This window comes from Natator depressus, chromosome 18 (genome assembly GCF_965152275.1).
Source record: "Natator depressus isolate rNatDep1 chromosome 18, rNatDep2.hap1, whole genome shotgun sequence".
Taxonomy (NCBI): domain Eukaryota; kingdom Metazoa; phylum Chordata; order Testudines; family Cheloniidae; genus Natator; species Natator depressus.
The window spans coordinates 11,210,729-11,233,340 of NC_134251.1; the positions used below are offsets into that span (position 1 = coordinate 11,210,729).

Here is a 22,612-nt window from a genome sequence, read left to right on the forward strand (position 1 = left end):
GACCTGGAAAGAGGTGGGCGAGCTGTCAGTACCGATCACAAGCGGGAGAAAACAGAAGGCTTTCAGGGGGTTCTGCATTCAAGAGACATTGTAATCTATCTGTCCCCATTGTCTGAAAATGTCCGTGCAATTCTATTTTATTGTAAAACAACAGCACCCGCAACTCTGACCACCATCAATCAGTATATAAAGTACAGGGCCCTGGTAATCTCTACAATAGGGAACGTGCACACAATTTCTTAAAAGAAAATGTGTGTTAAGGCATCAGATGCCAGTTTTAAGAACTCCTTGGAATCTTATAAAGCACACCGAGGAAAGTATTGCACAATACCTTGGCAGTGCCAGTTCACTAGGCAGCAGGGGTACCACTAACAGACATTTATCTGAGTTGGAGAGTGATTTGGAAGCAGACACACATTTGGTTAAATTCCTTTCTTGGTTACACTGGTGAAACTCTGGAGTAACTCCAGTGGAATCCCAGGGCTATAAATCTGGAGTAACAACAGATGAATTTGGCATTGATTTGTTCAGCTGTTTAAGCTTTGAACGTTATATTTGTTTTAGTCTGATTTACTTCAGTGGAAATTTTGCCTGAGTAAGGAATGTAGGATCCAGCTTTAAATAGACCTAATAACTAATTCTCTCTTCTTCCTCCTCGAAATGTCTTGCCGAGCCCCTGCCTCATTTTTCTTTTCATCCAGATCAGAAGGGGCTAACGCTGTTCCTATTACAATGGCTGGCACTCATTTTTGGAATTGAATGAGATAGGCTCTCAGATCATTGCATCTGCAAATGTCTACTCAAAAAGGCTGATGAAAGAGAAAGGACCTTTCTGGTTCTTTATTTGAACCGGTGGGGTTATTAATTTAGCAGGGGTGCAGAACACGACCCGAGTCAGTTGACACTCCACTTCCCTTACAGAGGTCAGCCCCTTTGCAGCAATCCAGGTGTTCAGAAAATGAGCAATGTGCATGAGAAAGGAGTTAGTGAAAGCACTTGTTTAGTGAAACTGGTGAAGAAGGGATGAATCAAAGTGTCGCCGTTAGGAAGCCATGCAAAGAACATGACATCATAACCTTTGCCTGGCTTTCCCACCACCAACCGTTAAATCAGTCAGAACAAGAAGCTGGTGAGTCAAAGACATGTTATGGGATGACTGGAAATAGTTCTGTGTGTGTGTGTGTGTGTGTGTGTGTGAGAAATCTAGTGCTTACAGTCCTGGGTTCCATTCCCAGCTCTATCTCTGCCCCACGGGAGAGTTGGGCAGTTTCTTTTCATCTCTCTGTGGTTCACAAATGCACTACAGAAAATTAGATGGCTTACAGGGGGTTGGGGAAGCTCAGCTGTAAGTGCCTCTGTGCTATAAAAGAGACACACAAATGAGGCCATTCACTTCCCCGATAGCTTACAATCAAAGTGATCATCCATGTTAGTAAATGTTCACAGCAGTTAATGCTAGTGAAGTAAATAGGCATAGTAAAAAACAACACTTTTCCTGTACACCAAAACCTCCAAAAATTGAATTCTGTGTTCTACCCAGATAAATACATCGCCCTAGAAAGTACTGCTTCAGATTAAACAGTAACTTTATAGTCTCCACTCACTGAGGCTGTTTTAACTCTTCTTCGGTGCTGTTCTCTGTTAATAAAGAGTGGGTCTGGTATTATCCTGCTGGTTTGACAGCCTCTCTGTTCCACAGGATGGTTTCTGGGAAGCATATGAGAACGGTTCTTCCAAGAGAGGCAGTGTGGATAAGTCACCAGTGGGAGTCACAATAGTGCCTGTGAAATAAGTGTACAGAAAATCAAAATCTTGTCACGTTTCAGACTCCTCTCTGGTAGTAGTGTGTCCCCATGCTACATGGCTGGTAGGTTTTGGGGTGAAATGCTGGAGATTCTTTTTTGAGATTTTTTTAGATTGCAAAATCTGAGGCAGGCACTGTGTCTACCTCAGTGTTTGAACAGTATCTAGCACAATCAGGGTCCCAACAATTATGAAGGGATACACTCCTGGCAGTCAGAAGTTTAGCACCCTGAAATGGGACAGCCTCCCTGACCATCTTAGCTAATGGATATTGATGGACCTAGCCTGCATAAACTTATCCATAATTTTTTTTTACCCCAGTTACACTTCTGGCCATCATAACATCCCCTGGCATTGAGTTCCACAGGTTAGTTGTGTGTTGTGTGAAATATACACACAAGTAATGCAACAAAATAATAATTTTCTGTGTGCTTAATGGAGGGAAAGTGAAAAGTGGACATGGCTGGTTCCTATTCCTCACCCAGAACTGTCTAGAAGATGAAATAAACACTTCACATTGGGTTTCACCTTAATCTCCTGATCAGTACATCTACCCACATAATTATGCTAGACCAAAGTCAACAAAACTGAAGGGAATAAGGACATCAGAAAGAAAACTTAGGTCAAAGTTTCCAAATTTGGGTGCTTGTAGTTAGGCACCACAATCCATATTTAGGCCCCAATCAAGCAAAAATTTAAGCATATCACTAACTTGGTGCAGGTGAGCAGTCCCTTGGTGTTCAATAGAACCCTTTACATGCATAAGGACTTAGGCATTTAAATAAGTGGCCGGACTTCCAGAGATTCCGAGTGCCTGCAGCTCCTACTGAAGTCACTACTGTGAGGAGAAAGCAACAGCCTCACTCCACAGACCATCCCCATCACAGGGCGAATGGAGAAAAAGGTATCAGGCCGTATTCCCCAATCCTGACACAATGCAAATTGAAGGTTAATTTGCCAGGGATGGTTAAAATGAAGCAAGAAGAGATTGGAGACCATTTTTTCCTCAGATCAAATTTCAACTTTGTTTTTTGATTTTGCGGGGGGGGAATTTATGCTTCAGTATGAGACATGCTTTCTGATCCATATTCCCTTGGGCAGAACGGTCCAGGCTTTCCACACTAAAATGCATTTAAATATTAACAGGCTATAAACCGGAGTTATCCCCTTTCCTCTGCAAATTATGTATTACTGAAACCACCAGTGCACACAGAAAACCAAAATTACGGGCTTAATTTTCAGGAGTGCTGAGCACAGTCAGTTTGCCCATTGACTTTCACTGTAGGTGCTCAGCACTTCTGAAAAGCAGAGCATAAAACCAAGTATGAAGCATGGTCTAGTGGTTAAAGTGTCAGCTCTGTGAGCTGGGAGACCTGGGTACAATTCCTTGCTCTGCCACAGACTTCTTGTATGACCTTGGACAAGCCATTTAGTGTCTTTCTGCCTCACTTCTCCATCTGTTCAGTGGGGATATTTGCACTTTACAACCTTTCATTTAATATTTAGCACCCCTGCAAAGGAGTGAAGTCCTCAGGTTTGGCAATGGGATTGCCTATGATGGATGGAAACCACACAACTAAGTCACCATAAACCATCCCCAGAAAGGCACGGCAAATAAGAAAAAAATGTTATTTTCTGTTATGTGCGTAGGTGGTGGTGGGGGAGCAGTTGGCCAAATTTTGAAGACATTGACCAACTGTTCCTATCTGTTTCCCAGAAGGGGTTGTTTGCAGCTTTACTGAGGCTCCCAGTGGCCCTTACAACCTCTCCCAAGCTCTGTGAGTGCACCTGGCTGGGCTCTATGATGAATGTGATCTCCTGGAACATCTGTGCGGTGGGGCTGAAGGGTTGGGAGTTGGTGGAGGTGCCAAAGGCCTCCATTAAAACCTAAAAGTGCTGTTTGCTTACAGAAAATGAGTCTGAGGTGGTGACAAGCAGTGTGGATGAAGAAGGCACTGCTGAACTGCAGCTGAGATAAGGAAAGCAGATGGGGCCTGAATCCCACCGTTCAAGGAGGGAGAAATTAAAACCTGCAGACCAAGGGTAGTCACCTCGGCCCACCACACCCTAATAGAAGCCAACTGAGGTCAAACCATCCAAGCTGTCACCCTTACAATCCTACTAGGACTATACTTTAGGGCCCTCCAAGCTACAGAATACCAGAAAGCTCCATTCACAATTGCCAATGCCAGATGCTTTTGAACAGACCCCAACATCTTTCTATGTACTTTTTTTATTATTATTATTTTCTCTGGAGTCTGGACCTTGTCTATACCTCGGCCAAGAAATCTGGACCTTGCCCAAAAAGAACTGACTGCCCCTGCTGTAGACCTATCCATTCCCCGTCGAGCTCAGGCCTGGTCCGTCTTTGGCGCTTCAGCACCAAGGACAGAGATGCTGGCCTTCCTCCCCGGGCCCCTCCAGGCGTCCCAGCACCCCGGGCTGGAGCAAGGCTACTGCTCTGAACAGGACCCAGGATGTGTCGATTCACACCTGCGCCGCAGGAGAGCTGCACTTTAGGAGTCGCTCAAACACCGCCCGGGTTTGGCGCTGCGTAAAGACGCCCAGGCAGCCCCCGAGACGAGCCAGCCTGCTTCTGATTCAGCCTGGAGGCTTGTCCTGATGCATCGAAGAGCTGGAAGCCTGGGGGCTGCCGGGGCCTCTGACCCAGGACCACAGGGACACGTGAAAAAATATTGACCCTGGCTCAGGGCAGCCCCTTTCTCCAGGGGAACCTGGCTTCGGGGAGCCAGCACGGTCCTTCCAGCCCGCAAGGAGAGCGCGCCAGACCCCTGCGATGAGTTCCCGGGGAGGAAATGGGCCCTCCCAGGTCTAGCTCCTCCAGGAGCGCCTCTCCCCAAGGGCTGGGCCGCTGATCTGCGCCTCACACCCACCCAGGGGGCTGGGGACCCTCCAGGCCTCTCTGCCCAGGATAAAAGAGGCAGGGGAAGTTCGGGCCGGACTAGGTCGCAGCTCGCCTGCGCCCCCATCACCCCTGGGCTGTGGATGCCTCTGACAGCCGGCTCCCATGTCGGGGCCAGGCCTCAGGGGCCGCTTCCTCTCCTCCGCTTCCCTGGGGGGGAAACCGACCGACAGCCAGGCCCAGGAGGCAGCCGGAGCACGGAAGGGAAGGATCGCGGAGCAAGTGGCGTCCGGCCTCTGCCAAACCGGCAGGTGGGTTCGGGAAGGGGGAGAGAGAAGCCGGGGCTGGTGGGGCAGGCACGGGGCAGGAGGAGGGAGGAGAAGCCAGGGCTGGAAATCTAGGGGGTTCTGGGGGAAGTGTGAGCGGAGGGTAGGACTGAAGCCCAGGGGCATTTGCCCGTGGGGGGCAGGAGCGTATCCCCACTGACGGCAGTTACACTAGGGGGAAAGGGGTGGGCTTCGTTTCATGGCCGCACAGGCTGGGGCTTCCCCAAGATACCCAGGTGCGTGGTTTCCTCAGAGACCCGAAGCGCTCCGCTGGGAGCGGGGAGAGAAATGGGTGGATGGTTTTTATTTAAACCACAGGATCCCGGGGCGCTTTCGAATCTCCTCCCTTCCCCAGAAATTGGGTTTCCTCATCTATATAGCTCATTAGTGACCGATTACCCCGAGGCGAGAGCCAGGGACTCCCCACGAAGGGTCGGAGGAGCTCAGAGGGGATACAATGGGCCCCCCGACATTTCTTGCAAAGACCTTGACTCTGGGCCCGTTCGCCCCGCGAGTTTAGAACCTGGGGAGTCACGGCTGGGCTGCAGGGGCGCGACCCCATGGGTGCGTTGGTTAGCGGGGTTATCTTCAGCTAGACTTTCGAAATAACGCCAGCCACCAAGCGCAGCGCTAGACCCCCCGAGGCGCAACCCCACCGCGAGCTACCCCGCGGGAGAAGACGGGGGGGGGAGCCCCCAGCTGGCTGGAGGGGGAGGAACGATTTTAAAGAACAGAAGTTCGGCTGTGGGCCCCTGATGTTGAGAAATGGCCGCAAGCCGGCGGCCCGATCCTGATGCAGGTGAGATACATGGTCAGGTTCTCACGGGACTTGACTAGGACAGATCGACCCCGTTTCCTACGGGCCGCGAATGGCCCTTGAAACCGGGGGAAAGCTTGCTGCTCCCCCGGCCGGGCCAAGCGAGACCGGGCTACCAAACACATTCTACCCCCTTTGACAGTTTGTGGGGTACGCTCCCTTCTTGGGCGGAGGGAATTATTCTCACCGAGAGCACACAAGTCTTGGGGTAAATATATAACCCTCAAACCAACAGTTTAAATATTGTCTTTCTCGTGTCCGATTTTATACGCATGCTTAAAATACCGTGATCTTTAAATACGCAATAACCCCCATGCGATTAATAATCGGAATGATAAACTGGGATATTTATTACGCATTTAATTTATATTATGGGAATACTGAATCATTTGGTAAAAGAAGGCTCATATCAAAATCAGAAGATACTGGAAAATAAATGTGGACATAAGATTTGAGAACAGTGCACGGAAATATTTTAAAACGCTCCGGCCCGGGTTTAATATCCAGTACCGAATTTCTGCTGGCATAGCAGGGCTGATTTAAGATCTAGTTTGAGGTGGTTGCTTTCCAGCAGCGCTGTGACCGCTGAGAGGAGTTAACGAGCGTGGTAACCGAGTAAAACGTCTAGCGACAATTCACACCATTGCATCTTTGCAAACGCATCTTAATAAAACACAAACAAGCCCATCACCTCCAGCTTTGGGCTCACTTAAACCAAAAAATCGCTCTGCAATGACCTTTGTGTGCGGAAAAGCAGACAGTACAAAGTTAAGGCAAGGTTTTATTTTTATCCTCCTGATATTTATGGATAGTTTCAAAAGTAGTAAAACGATTGACAAAAGGGCGGGGGGGGGGGAAGCAGTTTATATGCAAGCCACCGTTAGAGAGAAAATCAAGAAGTGAATAATAATTAGGAGTATAAAGCTTTAGAATCCAGCCCTCTGGGTGTTTGCTGGGAGTAGGATTTTCTCTGTTTCCCCCCCCCTTTTATATGAGATTGGTAAATGTCAGTAATAAGGAGCATATTTACATGACTGTTTTTCTTCTTCTTTCTAATAATGAAAGCCAGAGAGATCAAGAGAAGCGTCTGATCTGCCTGTGCTGAGACATACCGTTTTAGTGTCTTTTTCATGATCCTTCTGCTATAAATCCAATACCATCCATCCAACGCAATAGGAAATCTGAGGGAGGTTTGGCATGTGAATTTGCTTAAATTCACATTTACTGCATACAACAAACCAAGCAAAGAGGAGAACTGGACAAACCGTCTCCTCGCTGGGACTCTCCAGCTCCCCAGTATCTCTATCAAGGGCCGGATCCCGCCCCCATAGGAGTCACTGGCAAAGCTCGGTGGTGATCAGTTCCCAGCCTGCTTCTCGGTTTGATCAGAGCCATCCCAGGGACAGGTTATGAATGGTTCTGTTCCATGTTACTGATCACTCTGCCATCGAGCTGCCTGAGCATGGATGATCCCAGCAGCATGGATGAGAATGGCACAATATTTACAAGTACTATTATTTAAATAAAAGCCCCAAATATCGAGTTCACTTATTCACCAGCATGGGGACAACTGGGGAACATTCATCCCAAGGTCTGCATGTCCTAAAGGTTTCAGGCATTTTAGCACAGATGGTTCTACATCTGAAAATTCATACCAGAAAATTAATTCTCCCATTTAAAATGTTTCAATCATCCCGAGCCAGATCCAAAGCATCTTCTCCTGGACTTCAATGGGACTTGGATCAGGCCACCAATGAAGGAGCAAAACCAAATACCATGCGACTTAGGTGACCACTCCTAGAATACATGAGGTCAGGACAGTCTCTATGTGTTCTGTGTGGCCCTGAGCAGGCTGAGAGAGCTAAACAATTCCCCCCACCAAGTTTCCATTTTAAGCAGCCTTATGCAGTAAGGCAGGATAAAAGAAATAAAAAATATTTTAATAACTTTGAAAAATTCTCAGATGATGCACGTCCCCATGTGCTCTACATTTAAAACATGCAAGTTCTGAAGTGTCCCCCATTCTGCTAGTATATTTCCAGCGAGTGGAAGAATTGTTCCAATGATCCAATTTCTTCTTTTCCTCCTCTCTCTCTCTCTCTCCCTCCCTCCCCTAGATGCTCTCCTAACTCAAACTCCGGAGGTAGCAGAACAGTCCATAGGATTTTGGCAGCATGCATGATCTCCCTGTTTACCCTCCTAGGAGCCATCTCTCTTGATTTAAGCAGTAGTTTTGAGAAGTGGAGAAACACGGAGAAAGCTCTTCAGGAATTTTCCTCTTGTGAGAATCTTTTGGCTATTCGCCTTATAGTTCTCCTCCAGGAGGAAAGACGTATCTGCTGTTGGGACCAACCAGCTAGGAGGAATGGATCTTGGCATGCTCAGCTACTGGAAAAGTTAAACTCTCTTTGCCAAGAGACCGAGGAGACATTATACAGCAAGAACCACCAATGTATGGAAGAGAAAGGATCTGCCTGTGGGATTTACATCACTAAAATGAGAGAAAGATTAAACACCACCTGGGATATTGAGCCTGGTGTGGTGTTGTCTAGAGTTATCTCAGAATTGCTGGAGGCTTTTGATAGCCCCAATGAGGACCTGATAACTGTGAGATTCAACCCCGACTGGGCAGATGTGATGTCCCTTAGACTCATACTTAGAATAAAGGAAGTCATCCTCCGAGCTCATGAGATACCCAAGGCATCACCACCACCTAGAACCTTGCAGTCAGCATGGCAGGCAGTCACCACCATTCTGAACTATGCCATCTTCACATCAGAGAACGTACAGACGTGCTGGATGGAGAACATGAACCTGTCACGCTATTTCACTCTCTATGAAGGCATTTCTCTTTTCATCCCATTCCTGGGCTCATCCCCACCAATTCCCAGCAGAAGCCTGGCCAAGGAACTCAATTATGTACAGAGCTGCTTATTACAGAAAGGGCACGAAAAACTCCAGAGGAAGTCTAAGGAAATCATCTCCACAATTAGCCTTAAGATCACACTACTGGTGATAGCCTGCCTCATCTACCCCATAGTCCTGGTGTCCTTTAAACAAATGACAGACTGGATCCAGAATTATGCCAGGAGCCTTAAAGAAAGAACAGAAGACTTGAAGAGGGAGAGGCGGCTGGCTGAGGACCTCCTGCACCAGATGTTACCAAAATCTGTGGCAAAGCAGCTGAGGAAACACAAACACGTTCAGGCAGAAAACTATGACCAGGTAAGTCCACAATGTGTAGTGTGAATAGCAGAGTCACGGCAGCCTGGATGGAAAGCTATGGAAAGGATCTGACTTTATTTAAAAGAGTCTCTACCTGGTTTCCATTGTTGTGCGTGTGATTCTGCATCCACCATTAACTGTGGGTGGAAATCCTACCATTCAATATATGCTTTCAAAATGGATTTGCAGAATCAGATGGTGCAAAAAGAAAGGCTGGTTTTTAAAAGTCCAGCTCTAACTATTAAAGGCCCTGCTTCTATAAACTGTTCTGTTGGGGCTTAAGGGACCACTCACTTGGGTCGGCTGGCAGGATGAAGTCCTAAGTCTGAACTGCCTGGTTCCAAGATGAAGAGAACCACCATGGCAGAATGGGCCAAATTCTGCCTTCAGTTACATCTCTGTAGCTGCACATCAGTGGGGTTGCCTGGATGTAACTGAAATCAGAATTTGGACCAGTAACTTTGACAGAAGGACAACAGGGCCAGACTAACTCTGGGTTGCTATTGCACTGAAGTCAGTGGGGTTACAGGGATTCAACCAAGGACCGAGTTTGGCCAGGATCTGCTTTCTCTGTAACATCATATTGCACCATGTGTTCTGTCGCTAATTCCGCATTTATGCGGTTGGCCGAGGGCTGGAGCTGGGAGACCACCACAAACGTAATTTGCTTCAGCCATGTCTATAATCATCTCTTAGCCAAACGACACACACTTAGCTAATTCATTCCATCCTTCTCAGTCATTTCCCCCAACCACTTTTTGTTGCTTTTCTCTGAGCTCTATCCAGTTTGTCAAAATGAGTTCAAGGAGATCTGCCAGAGGATTTCCCCCACCTCATGCATGTGGCTTCTACACAAAGCCAGCTAGTGGGACATTTATACTGTCTGCACTGAAGAGCCCATAACAAAGATCATCACCCTGCAGAAATCCTGTTTACTGGACACTCCTTTGCTTTCAGCTGAGACACACAAAAACCGAATATTTGCATTTAATTTCTAGGTGCCATTACCCAAATAATAACCTATAATTAGACAATTACATATAATTAACCATAGCTGTGCCATCAAAAGCAGCTAAACCAAGGCAGAGGGGGTTTAAAATAAACCATCTGGCATTATAATTGCTACTAACATAAAACAAAAAAAAACCCTAACCATCAATTGCAATTTAAGGAACTGATACTGATCAGGTGCGGTCACAGGATAGTGAATGATTTGTCAAGGCCACTAACACACATTTTCTTTTTCATGCCAGTTGTGAAGGGTTGTTTTTAAAAAGCATCTTGCCTTCTCAGTAAGTTCTTTGATTAACAAGAGTAGGAAAAACAGGCTTTAGTGAAGGGAAAAAAAGCCCAGTTATTAATATTTCCTACTGTGAAAAAAACACAGTATTTATTTCTGAATCTGCGGAGATACTTGAACTCAGGCATCACCACAACTTGAATAATGAAACAAAAATAGGCCCCCGTTGTGGAAGCTGAAACCTTAGTACATCTTGTTTTAAAACTTCCTGCTAGTAAAAGTAATTTAAGTTGATACAAATGAAGAATCTTGGAAATCAATGGCCCGATCCTGCATCCCTTTTCCAGGCAGGCAGTTCTATTAAAGTCCTTGAAATAAGGCATCAGTGGTGCATACCCCATGTGCTGGTCCTTCACACAGAGGTGCATTTCACTCAGCATATGGGAGTTTCAGCACCTTTGTTCATCATTAGGTTTGGGAAAATTTGGGTCCTGATCCCAGAACCACTATTCTAATAAATCAGCCTTATGACTTCCAATGGGACTACCTCGCTGAGCAGGGATTGCAGGGTCAGGTCCTTGTTCGTAGTTTTTAATCAATGTAAGACACACAAAGACTTCAAAAGCTCTGCCACATTCCCTGGCAACCTTAGCTTCATGCCACCTATCTCCCTCCACCAGGTGACGATCTTTTTCTCTGACATTGTGGGGTTCACTAGCATCGCTGCCTCCTGCACCCCCCTGCAAGTTGTTGAGATGCTCAACAACCTCTACAACTGCTTCGACACCAGGATCGAGTCCTATGATGTTTACAAGGTGAGCGAAATTCTTTGGTGGGGGTGGAGACTGTGTGCCATGGATCTTCTCATTTCCTGTCTGGGAGAGGGGATCTGGCGCCCCTCCAGCTGATTAGTTGCAACAAATGCTGCTGTAGCTTCAGCTAATTCTCTCCCACCGGAGCCTTCTGCTCCGTGTACCTAGACGAGTGTGGAGAAGGGAGAAGCTCTATGTAAATTCAGGGGGGCAGCAGATGTTAAACATACGTAGAAATTATACATGTGTGAATCAACCACTAGACCAAGGCAGAGGGGTAGGGGATGTATGGGGGGGGCACGGCTGGGGTAGGAGGGGAGTGAGGATTCCTCCCCCACACCGCAAAAACTCCCACCAGTGGAGGAGAAACCCTCTCTCCTCTCCATGAAGAGACTTCATGATTCAGCTCACACTAGCCCTAATCCACAAGACATCCCCAGCCTCTGAGGGGCCAGCAAAGATCTAGTATTAAGATAAGCTTGCAGACAAAGTGAACACCCAGTTGCTGAACCCAAGGAACAAACTAGGTACATACCGGGCATGTTCAAACTGTGGAGGGATCCCATCTCTTACCCAGGGGTGTTTTTTTTTCTTTCCCTCAGAGGCAGCCAGGCCTCTTATAAACTCCTGATTAGGCAACAAGGGTCACCTGCACTGATCAAGCCAGGTTCAGCAAGACAACCACACGCTGTTTGCCCAGCCCTAACCCCCAGGGACCCCAGCAGAGCTGATTAGGGGCTGGCATCTGGGAATTTAACCCTTAATCCGCTAGTTTGGCTGGGAGTTGTAGCTTTGATTCTTTAATCCAGTGGCTCTCAACCTTTCCAGGCTACTGTACCCCTTTCAGGAAGCTGATTTGTCTTGCGTACCCCCAAGTTTCACCTCACTTTAAAACCACTTGTTGACAAAATCAGACATAAAAATACAAAAATGTCACAGAACCCTATAACTGAAAAGTTTCTTATTTTCTCATTTTTACCACATCGTTATAAAATAAATCCATTGGGATATAAATATTGTACTTACATTTCGGTGTATAGTATATAGAGCAATATAAACAAGTCGTATGAAATTTTAATTAGTACTGACTTTGCTAGTGCTTTTTATGTAGCCTGTTGTAAAACTAGGCAAATCTCTAGATGAGTTGCTGTACCCCCGTGGAAGACCTCTGTGTAGCCCTGGGGTACACGTACCCCTGGTTGGGAACCACTGCTTTAAGCCACCCTCTGAAGACCAGAGTCTGTCCCAGTGCCACTGCCTAGGATAATGGGGCTCCCCCCACAGAGGGATAAATAGTGCAAGGAATGTCCCCAAAACCTTCCACACCCCTTCACAGCACAGGAGAACACTGAATACCAGCTGCCTGGCAGGACAGGGTGTGATTCGAAAACACCCTCCTGGAGGGAATATCCAGCCAGTTGGCCAGTGGGTGGGGGCCACAGGCAACCTGATCCCTGAATCAAGAGCCCACATGTCTCTTTGAGAGGGAGGTTTGGCACAACCGGCACCAGCAGTTCAATGATGCTTGTCCCTTCCCATCAGATAGAGACCATCGGCGATGCCTACATGGTGGTGAGCGGCCTGCCGGAGAGGAATGGCGAGAAGCATGCTGATGAGATTGCCAAAATGTCTCTGGACCTGGTGGCTGCAGTCCGACAGGTCCTGATCCCCCACATGCCAAGGGGCAGGCTGCAGCTGCGGGCTGGGATCCACACAGGTGTGCAGATGGATACCAGAGAACAAAACCAGGAGAGAGGCAGCAGTCGAGTGATTTGAGGACGGGGTGGGGACAGGAATTGGGGCTTCTCGGTTGCATTTCCAGATCAGCCGCTAACTCCCTGTATGATCCTGAGACAGCCAAGTCTCTGTGCCTTAGTTTCTCCATCTGCCAAGGGAGGGTAAGGATTCTTGCCTACATCACAGGGGTGCTCTAAAGCTTAATTAATATTGGCGAAGTGCTTTGAGACCCTCCGATGTCAAGTGCTACATCAGTACAAAGTATTAATAGCTGGCCAAGTCCTGAAGCCCTTACTGAGGGCCTGCAGTCCTGAAGTCCTGCAATTCCTATTGCAAGAATCAAATCAGAGGGCCAGAAATGATATGCTCAAGAAGAGATTAAAACTGGCACCTGCATCTCACTTTGCTCTGGCATTTCTGCCGGGCCTCTCTCAACCCTGGACTCTCTCTGCCTTGCATTTCTGCAGGCCCCTGCGTGGCTGGCGTTGTTGGGTACAAAATGCCCCGTTATTGCCTCTTCGGGGACACGGTGAACACAGCTTCTCGCATGGAGTCCACCAGCCTGCGTAAGTGTTTCGGGCGCTTCCCTTCCCTTCCCTCCCCCCTCCCCCCTCCCCTCCAGTCCTGTCCCTCCCACAGCTCATTCAGCAAACAGGCCAATGCCCCAAACAGGCTCAGGTCCGCGTTTCAGGGCACGTCGGTACAATGCTGACTGACTCATCAGAAATACCCAACGTATCCATCCTGCCCACTGTCCACCTCAGCACAATGGCAGGGGTTAAGTGTGCAAGTGATTGAGGTTTCTCTGGGGCTGGTGAATGAACTCCCACAGGCTCCAGGAACCGTCACCACTTTGCATTCACACACACACTCACAATTTTCCCACTGGAGAGAAAAGGGAAAAAGAGAGACCGTGACACCTGACAAATGCTCGTATGTCACTTAAGGCGCTCCGGGAAGCTGCTCAGATACTACGGTGAGGCGGGTGACACAAGAACCTGACTAGTATATGACCCATAGCCATAGGTGCCGACTCTGTAGGTGCTCCATGGCTCAAGCACCCACGGGAAAAAAATAAAGGGGTGCTCAGCACCCACCAGCTGTTGGGTGGGGGGCTCAGGGGAGGGCAGAGAGGAGCCAGCAGTGGACGGGTGGGGGTTTTGGGGGAGGGGGCTGAGAGGAGCGAGTGAAGGGCAGGTGTGGGGGCGGAGCAGGGGCAGGAAAAGGCAGAAGAAGGGCAGGGCCTCACGAGGGGGCGGGGCTTCGGGCAGAGCATCCATCAGGAAAAATAGAAGTCAGTGCCTATGCCCAGAGCAGAGAAGGACAGCAGCAGTCGGAGGCAAGCTAAGCATCTGTTTTTAAGGAGAGGCAGGGACTTCAATATGAAAGTAACAGGTGCCTTAGAAATACCACGGACACCTGGGCTATGGCAACGCTCCTGTTATTGCACTGTGCAGTCGTGGCTGAAGCCACCGCCTTGTACGCACCATCTCCCCTGCTCCAAGAACCGAGTCCGAACTCTCCGCCGGCCTTGCACTCGCTGTGGTTCTCACAACCCTCCATTATCCAAGACGCACACACGCCTTAGCTGCACGCAGCGAGTCCCCTTGATTTGCAGACTGGCTGAGTCCCAGGCAGTGCTGACAAGGCAGGGCCAGGCGGCCACGGGAGCAGGAGGGGGAGCTGTTCCTGCTCTGGGGCGGTCCGGTGCCCGTCACGTCTAATGCTCTCTCCTGAACCGCAGCTCAGAAGATACACATCAGCTCCGCTACCTATCAAGCTCTGCTTATGGACGATGCCTATGAAATCGAGCTGAGAGGGGAAATTGAAATCAAGGTAACCATCTCCTGTGGGGCCGCAGTAATAAAGCAATTTAATCGGACAGGGAAGAAACAGAAAATGGATCCGGCCCCCACCCCCCGCCTGCGAAGTCCCATCACCTCACACTGTGATGGTCCGTGACCTCCTCACAAATTAATCAGGGTTGGGCCTGGTGGGTGATTGGATAGGAGGTCACGAGGGAAAAGCCAGCTGCTAGGAAGAGGTGCTGGTGAGTTAACAGGAGACACTCAGCTCTTTGAGGAATTCTTGATGCCCAGTCATGGTTTTAGGGGTTCCTCTGCTGTTCGGAGTGCTGCCTTTTGGATAAGACATGACACTGAAAGGTCCCGGTCCTCCTCCCCGGATGATCATGTCCTGACGCTTTTCACAAGGGAGTAGGGCTCTTAACTGTGGTTTTCAGGCCCAGGCCCAACGCCTGCCCTAAGTTCCCTCTTCCAGTGTAACCAGATGGGGCAATCCACGTCTCCTCATCTGTGGTAGCGTGTTGCCCTGTCATGTTAAAGGTGTGTGCTGTGAAACACGGTTGCTGGATTTGACCCACACGGCTTCATTGGCCGGGGTGGGCTGGTAGGATCCCTGCGCAAATACAGTAAATACAAGAGCATCATCATGACACTGAATGATGCTGCCAGTCCTGCCCCCGCAAGTCCCTTATCGGAACTGATCCTTTCCCTGCACTCCAAAGCCATTTCAGCAGCTTGACACTGCTGTTTTCTTTAGTCCAGAATAGATCTGAAGCTGCAGCTCTCTGGAGCCTGGGCACGTGAGAAATATATCCCTTCTGCTTGCGGTATGAGCACCTCAAGTCTGTGCAGAGTATGAAATCTTTCCATGAGCACAATCATTTCCCCTGGAGAGGAGACTAGAAAGGGCCTATGGGTGTCAGACCCATGCACTGACAACACAAATTGTAGGCATGGCCACAGCAGTAGTTCCCTGTGTGGATCGCAGCCAGTGGCCATGGGTTTTGTTCTGCTCTCTCCCCATTTTTGCCCAGGGCAAAGGCAAAATGAAAACCTACTGGCTCCTTGGGAACAAGAACTACAGCGTCCAAAATGACAGCCTGGTCTGCCACTGGAATCCAGCCATCTCCAGGAAAAAGAAGATGGAGAACAGTCTGATGTCTGCCCAACAAGTGAGGGGCTGAGTGTTCTGGTCTGTGTAATGAATGGTCATCGGCTGAGATAAGTGGGGCACTTGGATCTCTTTTCTCCTCGAGGTTATTGGGAGGCCCCTGCAGTGTATAGATGATAACGCCAGTGTTCCTTTGTGTTTGATAGTCGAGTACAGGTTCCGTGGGCGCAATGCTGAGCGAGAGAAGCACCTTAGCATCTCAGGATGGGACGGGATCAGCCGGCCACACCAGAGTAAACTCTGACCTGGCTTGGACAGCTGGGAGTTCTATCAGCGACGCAGGCCGGGAGCCGAAGAACGGGTCTCATCACAGCTACCCGCAGAGCCTCAAGAATAACACGGTTCCACTGGGCTCTCCAGTGTCTGAGCAAGGGGACAACGGTGCCAGTCTGGACCAAGGGGAGTATCTCGGAGACGATGGGAGTGGATTGCTGGAAGAAAATGGGTTTCTCCCAGGGTTTGTGGATGGGATGTGACAGGATGGGATGTGACCCATGATGAGGGAATGGACTTTCCCCGGGTACCATCAGTTGCTATTAAAGTGCCGCATCTTTTGTATTTAGCAATCATTCTGGCTTCCGATTAACAGGGGAAGCCAGCCAGCGCTAGGATCTAAAACTGGAGTAGAAATAGGGGGAAAGTGTTTTTTTCTCTAACCCATGAGACATTGTGATGCTACAGCTGGGACCCCCCCACCAACTGGGGTGAGAGAGAGATCGGGTCATTCTGCTCTGTTACTCCAGATTTACACCAGTGTAACTCCTTTCACTTCAGTCATGTTATTCTGGTGTTACTGCAGTGTAACAAAGCAGAATATATCCCTAGGAGTCCAGAAACTTGGCTAACAGAATAGGGAGCCAACCGCCTATGGAGAAGAGGGTGCATGTAACGTCAGCATGTGCCAGGGAATATGGAAATACGCCTCTTTAATTCCAGTGTCTTTCTGGGCCAGGTCTATGTGAGATGAACGGTGCTTAACTCTCCTTTTCTCTAACTCCCTGCAGCAGTCCCTCTTCCCAGCTCACCCCCAGAGCAGAGGAAATACCCACCCCACCTGGCCTCTCCCAAATCTCTGTCTAGGCCTTGGGGGAGTCTGTTTATAACGGAGCAGCGAGAGGTGGCTGCAGCTCAGTTAACAATGCGCAGGGAGGCCAGGGCCCTCTGTTGAGAGTTTAGCTTGGTTTTTTCCTCCCTTGGATTTACGCACCACGTTACCTATCACAATGAACAGGAGCTGAGGCAACTACGGCAGAAAAGGGAATCAGCAGTCCAGGGCTCACTGCAGGGAGGCAGGACAGGAAGTCAAGGCCCCAGGGTGGTCTCAGGAGCAGATTATTTGGGTGGCAGGCACGATTGGGAAGCTGCACCCTGTCTGCATTTCTCTATTGTCAGAATATACGTTGTTTCATGCACCTCAGATCCATTTGGTCTGTGTTGTCTTCTGCCAGGCCATCCCAGTTCCCTGGCTACTAATGGGGACTGTGAAACATCAAAGGGATGCTGCTGAGGTTCTCTCTTCACAGGCTGAAAGCCTGCATCAGTCCCATCAATCAACCCGACAAGGTCACTGCAGGGAGCACGTGTGTGTCAAGCTACGGAAAGTCTCCTAAATCGCTGAGTGAGGTGCTGTGGTACATGGGTGCACTGCATGGAGACTGCAAGGACGGAATCCTTCCACCAGGCTTCAGCCAGCGCTCAGCAGATGTGATGCGGGTTAAGCAGGAGAGGGGGAACGCAGCAGACGCTGCTGAAAAGGCACCACTTTCGAGCCAGACCAAGCAAATGCCACAGGTGCAAAAGAAGCAGCCATAAAAGGAGAGGGAGAGAGGCAGCTGGTTATGCAGGGCGGCAGGAGCTGGAGGAGCACTTTGCTGTCTGTGATTGTTATGAAAATCCTGGGTCGAGATCAGAAACAAGTTATTTGCATGGGAAAGGAGCCCGTTCAGATCCTCCCTGGCTTCGGTGAGGAAAATTGCAGAAAATGGCCCCGTCTCCATGATGAAAGGCAGCAATTAGTGTCATTAGTGCAACCGGCTTTGGTTCAGCTCTGAACCAGCCCAGCCAGGGTCTGCTTCTGCCACAGACAGGAAGGACCAGTGTGGATCCTCTTTCTATGCACTGGGTCTGTGCTTCTCCACAATTAGCGGCATGGTGGAAGGGTAGCTGGGCTCCAGGTGATTTTCGGGGGGGCCTGTGCTTGAAACGCAGCAAGGCTGGCGCTAGGTGAGGCTTGGGGCTGTGTTCCAGCGGGTTGGGTCCTCTGCTGAGACCGACTCTTAGTAGGGCAGGCCCTTGTCTGGGCAAGCCGGGGCCTGAGCTTGATTGGAATGACTTCTTTTGCCTGCATTATGCCTCGGCAGTAGCTGGACCCATGACTGTGCCATGGCTGCCTGGGCTGGAACAAAATCTGTGGTTGGAATTAGAGACACGGAGGGGTGAGAGGCACAGACAGACCGCTCCCCTGGTCTCTGAGTATGTCTGCCTCCTGGATGGATGCCGAGTTTTAGGTAAGGCCCCTGACAGTGACAAACATTGTTTGGAACTGGGCTCCAAATTTCTGTGGCTGCAATCAGCACTGTAAATCCAAAGGTGAATGCAAGGCTCCTGCTGTCTCCTACAAGAGGGGCGTTAAATAAAATCTTGACGATTTTCTATCTTTCATAAACACGGCACGCTGGGGTCTCAGGACTCTGGTTTTCCAGCAGTGGGAGATCTTGCATCAGCTGGTGTGGCTGTGCCATTAAATCAGAGGGGGGGATGCATCTGATTTCAAAAGAAGGACCTCGGTTATTCATGGTGGGGAACCCGCTATGCATTTGCACAGACACAAATGTCCATTCACATGCATTTGCATTCTCCTGTCTTCTGAGAGGCACACTAATGTCAAATGGCACTCGGATTCATATCAGTCTTTATGGTCACACAAAGTAGACTTGCTAATAAAGCTTAGCACTTCTCAGACTTCTCTGCCTACATAACTAATTAATCCCCACAACCTACCTCTGAGTTAGGGAGGCCTCTGTTCCCATTTTGCAGGGAGAGGCTTTTTGTTGTTCGCTTGTACCATGCAAAGCACACTGAGGGCCCTGATCGAGGTCCCTAGGCAATACAAATAATTAATACTACTACTGCTGATGGGGAAAACAGAGGCAGAGAAAGGTTAAGTGATTTGCCCAGGTCTACATAGTAAACCAATGTCAGAGCTGGGATTAGAAATTGGGAGCTCCTCCCCCCTAGCCCTAAGCTCAGACCACTAGCCCTCACCCCTCTCTTTAACAGGATAGTGAGTGGGAAAACAGCAGAGCTTTAAACTCCATGAGAATCGTGTGTCCTTAACTGGGTTTTGCTTAGCCAGCCATGGTAGAACATGTAAAAAAAAAAACCAATGGATCTGGGATCTCTCTTCTGCAACCTTCATAGGATGGGGATATGTGGCTAGGATGAGTCTAATTGGTTATTGGATTTCAAGCCAGACAGACATCTGGAAGAGCATTTACCACCTGACCAACTAAGCCAATCTTGACAACATAGGAGAGTTACCATGTGATGTTTAACTCTGGCGTTGTGTGTTTAAGGAACATGGGTGTGCTTGTTTACGCACAGCCTCCTCCTCCCTTCAACCTACTTCTACATGGCCTGTCAGCCCAGAGATTCACATCTCAGCTCCTTGAGGCCAGGCCAGCCAGCCCTGCCCGCCCCCGCACTGCTGCTGTCACTGAAAACTCTGGAAGGCAGGACCCAGAGCGGACACCGTCCTGGCTGGAGGAGAACACTGCGACCCTCTCAACACAGCAGCACGTGGAACCTCTGCATGCGCTCCGGGGCTCCAGCCTTTTAGCCAGCTTGTTCCGATGCTAATTCTCATGTGCCAGCAGGTTCCTAACAGGTGTGGGGGGGCTCATGCAGCTGTGTCACAGAGTGCCCAGGAGATGTCACTAAAGGCTTGGCTGAGGTGCCCCAGCCCTGTTTGTGTGAGCAGCACTAATCATCCAGCAAAGCAGGGGAGGTGGCCCAGTGAGGGTGATTTCAGTGCACTTTGCTGTCAGCCACATGGGAACCTTCTCCTGTTGCCAGCTGCTGAAAGTAAAAGGGAAAGAGAGGGGCTGCTTTAGAGCATGAATCCCTTTAGCAAGGAGGAGAGACCAAAATTCTCTGCTCCCACGTTCAACTCCATGCGTTCAAATCCCAGGAGTCAAGCCCCAGAAAATCATGACTGGTTTAAAAAAAATAATATTTTTTAAATTAATACATTTTAGGATTCCTTGTATTTGCCCTCTGGTTTTCCAGCATTCAGGGGTCGAGTTTTCTCTGCAAGCACACAGGCTAGAATTCTACTTAAAAAAAAAAAAAAAAAAAAAAGAAACCAGAGATTCCCACGGAATCACATGACTCGAGGAGCTGAGGCTTAAGAGAAACATCAACTACCTTGAGACTCGCGGTGCAATCATGAGAGCTGGCAACACTGCCGTGAAGTTCCATGGAATAAACCTAACCAGCACCACCGCCCCCACCCCACCCGATGCTGCTGTAAACCATTTTCCATTTAAATATCACTGGGATGCATTAATCAGACCTTTAGGGAGTCACTGAGCCAATGGAAACTGGCAAGAGCAGGGGGCGCAGAACAGAGCAGCATTTGTCCTGCTGTTTTACCTTCAGCATTTTCTCTCCCCCCATCTTCTCTCTGTCCCAGTCTCTCCTCTCCATCTCCTTTACCTGTCCTTGGCCCTCTCCCTTCCATCTCTTCCCACAACCCAAAAGGGGTGGGAGGCTACATCACATGTACTCCTAACCGTCTCTGTGCAGCTGGTTAGCATTTTGGATAGTTAAAACCAGCGTGTAGTGGCAGGTGGCACCCTTGAAATGAGGGCCTGAGACAAGCCTCCAGCTTCATAAAAATGACAATGGGAATACCAGCACAGATCAAAAACATTTCCACCTCCTGCTTTACAATAGGCAAAGTTCCCAGTTCTACCTGGTGGTTAAATTGGTCCAGATAAATGTTCTCACCTGCACTGGGGTGGTGTGGTGTGTGTGTGTGTGATGAATACAGGTGGGAAAGCCAAGCAGGAGCCAACAGTAGAGAGCAGAGAATTCTAGTAAGTTATACTTGGTTTCAACCAGCCCCTAAAGGAGATCAAAGCTGGAGATCAAAGCTAGGAGTAGAGGTGGCTGGGGGAGAAAAAGCACATGCTGGACAGGGGAGAGGAAAACAAACAGAACTGCACCAAGCTCTTTGCCCGTCCAGGAAGGCTGATCGGATCACAGTTAAGCTGGCTATTGAATTGTATTTATAAAGAATGTCAAAATAGTAGGAAATGAGTTTCTGGCCTAAAAATGAATCTAATCCAGATACATTTAATACGGATATACATACTAATGTGTCGAGGTGGATTTGATTAAAGTGTACTGATATACATACACGCACATGTATTGAATGCCAGCAACAACGTACAAGCTTAACATGATCCACAACCACAGAGATGCCACAAGTTAGCCAAGATCTGAGGCACATGGTGAGGTGCGAGACAGTCACAACTAGAGGCCAGATTTTCCCTCATGGCTTCAACAGGGGAGTTGCATGGGTGTGTCTAAATGCCCCCTGCATGACTAAGGGCCCGATCCTGTAGTCCTTACTTATGCCACAATGTGACCATCAATTGTGACTCTTTTCTGCACATTGCATTCTGCCTGTAAATGTGAGGAGAGACTCTGGAGGGCAGGGCAGTTTTGTGAGGTAGATGGGAAATCTTGCACAGTAAGACAGACGCATTCTAGTGGAGACTTTATGTTAGTGCTTTCTTGTTTTTCTTTTTGTTCTTTCTGAATCCAAGATAAAAGGCACTGAGCCTGAAAGTGGATTGAGAACATGCTACAAGGTCACTTGCTAGGTCCCGGGAAATGCCACAGTGTGGTGCACAGGGCCGAGCGATTGTGGTAGTGTCAGAAACAATCACATCCCAGGTAAAAGACAGCATTGAGGAATGCCAAGCTGGTTTGGTCCTGCTCCTTGGAACTGTGCAACAGAGGGGGAAGGACATGGGAGATGCCTGTATTGTTTTGCTATTACATGATATTGGTTTATTCAGACTGTGAGGTTTGCTATAAGGTTACAAGTGGTTTAATTCCAGCAGGAAAGGGGAGAAACTTTTCTGATAGCCCCCCAGCTCTCGATACTTAAAAGAACTTCAGAGAACGACTGCTGTGAAGTTTGTCCCTGACACTGCTCCCTCTCCCCCCTGCAGGGCACAGCGGGAGGGGACACAAACCCATCTGCCCACATTCAGGAGTCCAAGGCAGACAAAGGACCTTGGAGGGGGATTAAAAAGCGTAACCCTAGAAGAGCAGGAAAGAGGGAGGGAGGCAGGTAGAGGGTGCAGGGACTCAGACTGTCAGTCTACGCCCCAGAAGAGGGTGTGTGTGGATAAGCCGGGCTTAGCTGAGGTTTAGGTAAAACAGCTATACCTGTAGACTCACTGTTGTGTTAATACTTCTTTGCTCGTGGTATGCTAGAGAGGCAGTATTGCCTAGTAGATAAAGCTCTGGACTGGGATTCCATAGAGCTGGGTTCTGTTCCTGGCTCTGGCTTGCTAGGTGACCTTGAGCAGGTCACGTCACCTCTGTGCCTCAGTTTCCCCATCTGTAAAATGGGGATCATGATAGTGACCCCCACTTTGAGATCTGCTGATGAAAAGCACCAAGTAAGAGCTAGATATTATTATACAGTGTTGCCACTGCTGAGAGTAAACACCCCTTGGTTTTGAAAAGGCTGGTTTGTGTCCCTGTGTTCACACCCATATAGCGCCCCAAAGG

The 22,612-nt window shown here is 48.9% G+C and overlaps 1 protein-coding gene across 1 annotated transcript; it reads left to right on the forward strand.

Annotated features, from left to right (window-relative positions):
• The first annotated feature begins 8,305 nt into the window (after nt 1-8,305).
• Nucleotides 8,306-16,275, forward strand: LOC141974379 (receptor-type guanylate cyclase gcy-22-like). The gene is made up of 7 exons (XM_074934054.1): nt 8,306-9,034; nt 10,955-11,089; nt 12,629-12,803; nt 13,291-13,389; nt 14,568-14,659; nt 15,663-15,800; nt 15,946-16,275. The coding sequence occupies exons 1-7, from the start codon at nt 8,306-8,308 to the stop codon at nt 16,273-16,275; spliced, it is 1,698 nt and encodes a 565-aa protein (XP_074790155.1).
• Nucleotides 16,276-22,612: the final 6,337 nt, after the last annotated feature.

Coding starts and splice junctions, on each gene's coding strand:
- LOC141974379 (XM_074934054.1), top strand. CDS start 8,306: ATGAGAGAAAGATTAAACACCACCTGGGATATTGAGCCTGGTGTGGTG. Junction 14,660..15,662: donor GAGGGGAAATTGAAATCAAG/GTAACCATCTCC, acceptor ATTTTTGCCCAG/GGCAAAGGCAAAATGAAAAC. Junction 15,801..15,945: donor GTCTGATGTCTGCCCAACAA/GTGAGGGGCTGA, acceptor TGTGTTTGATAG/TCGAGTACAGGTTCCGTGGG.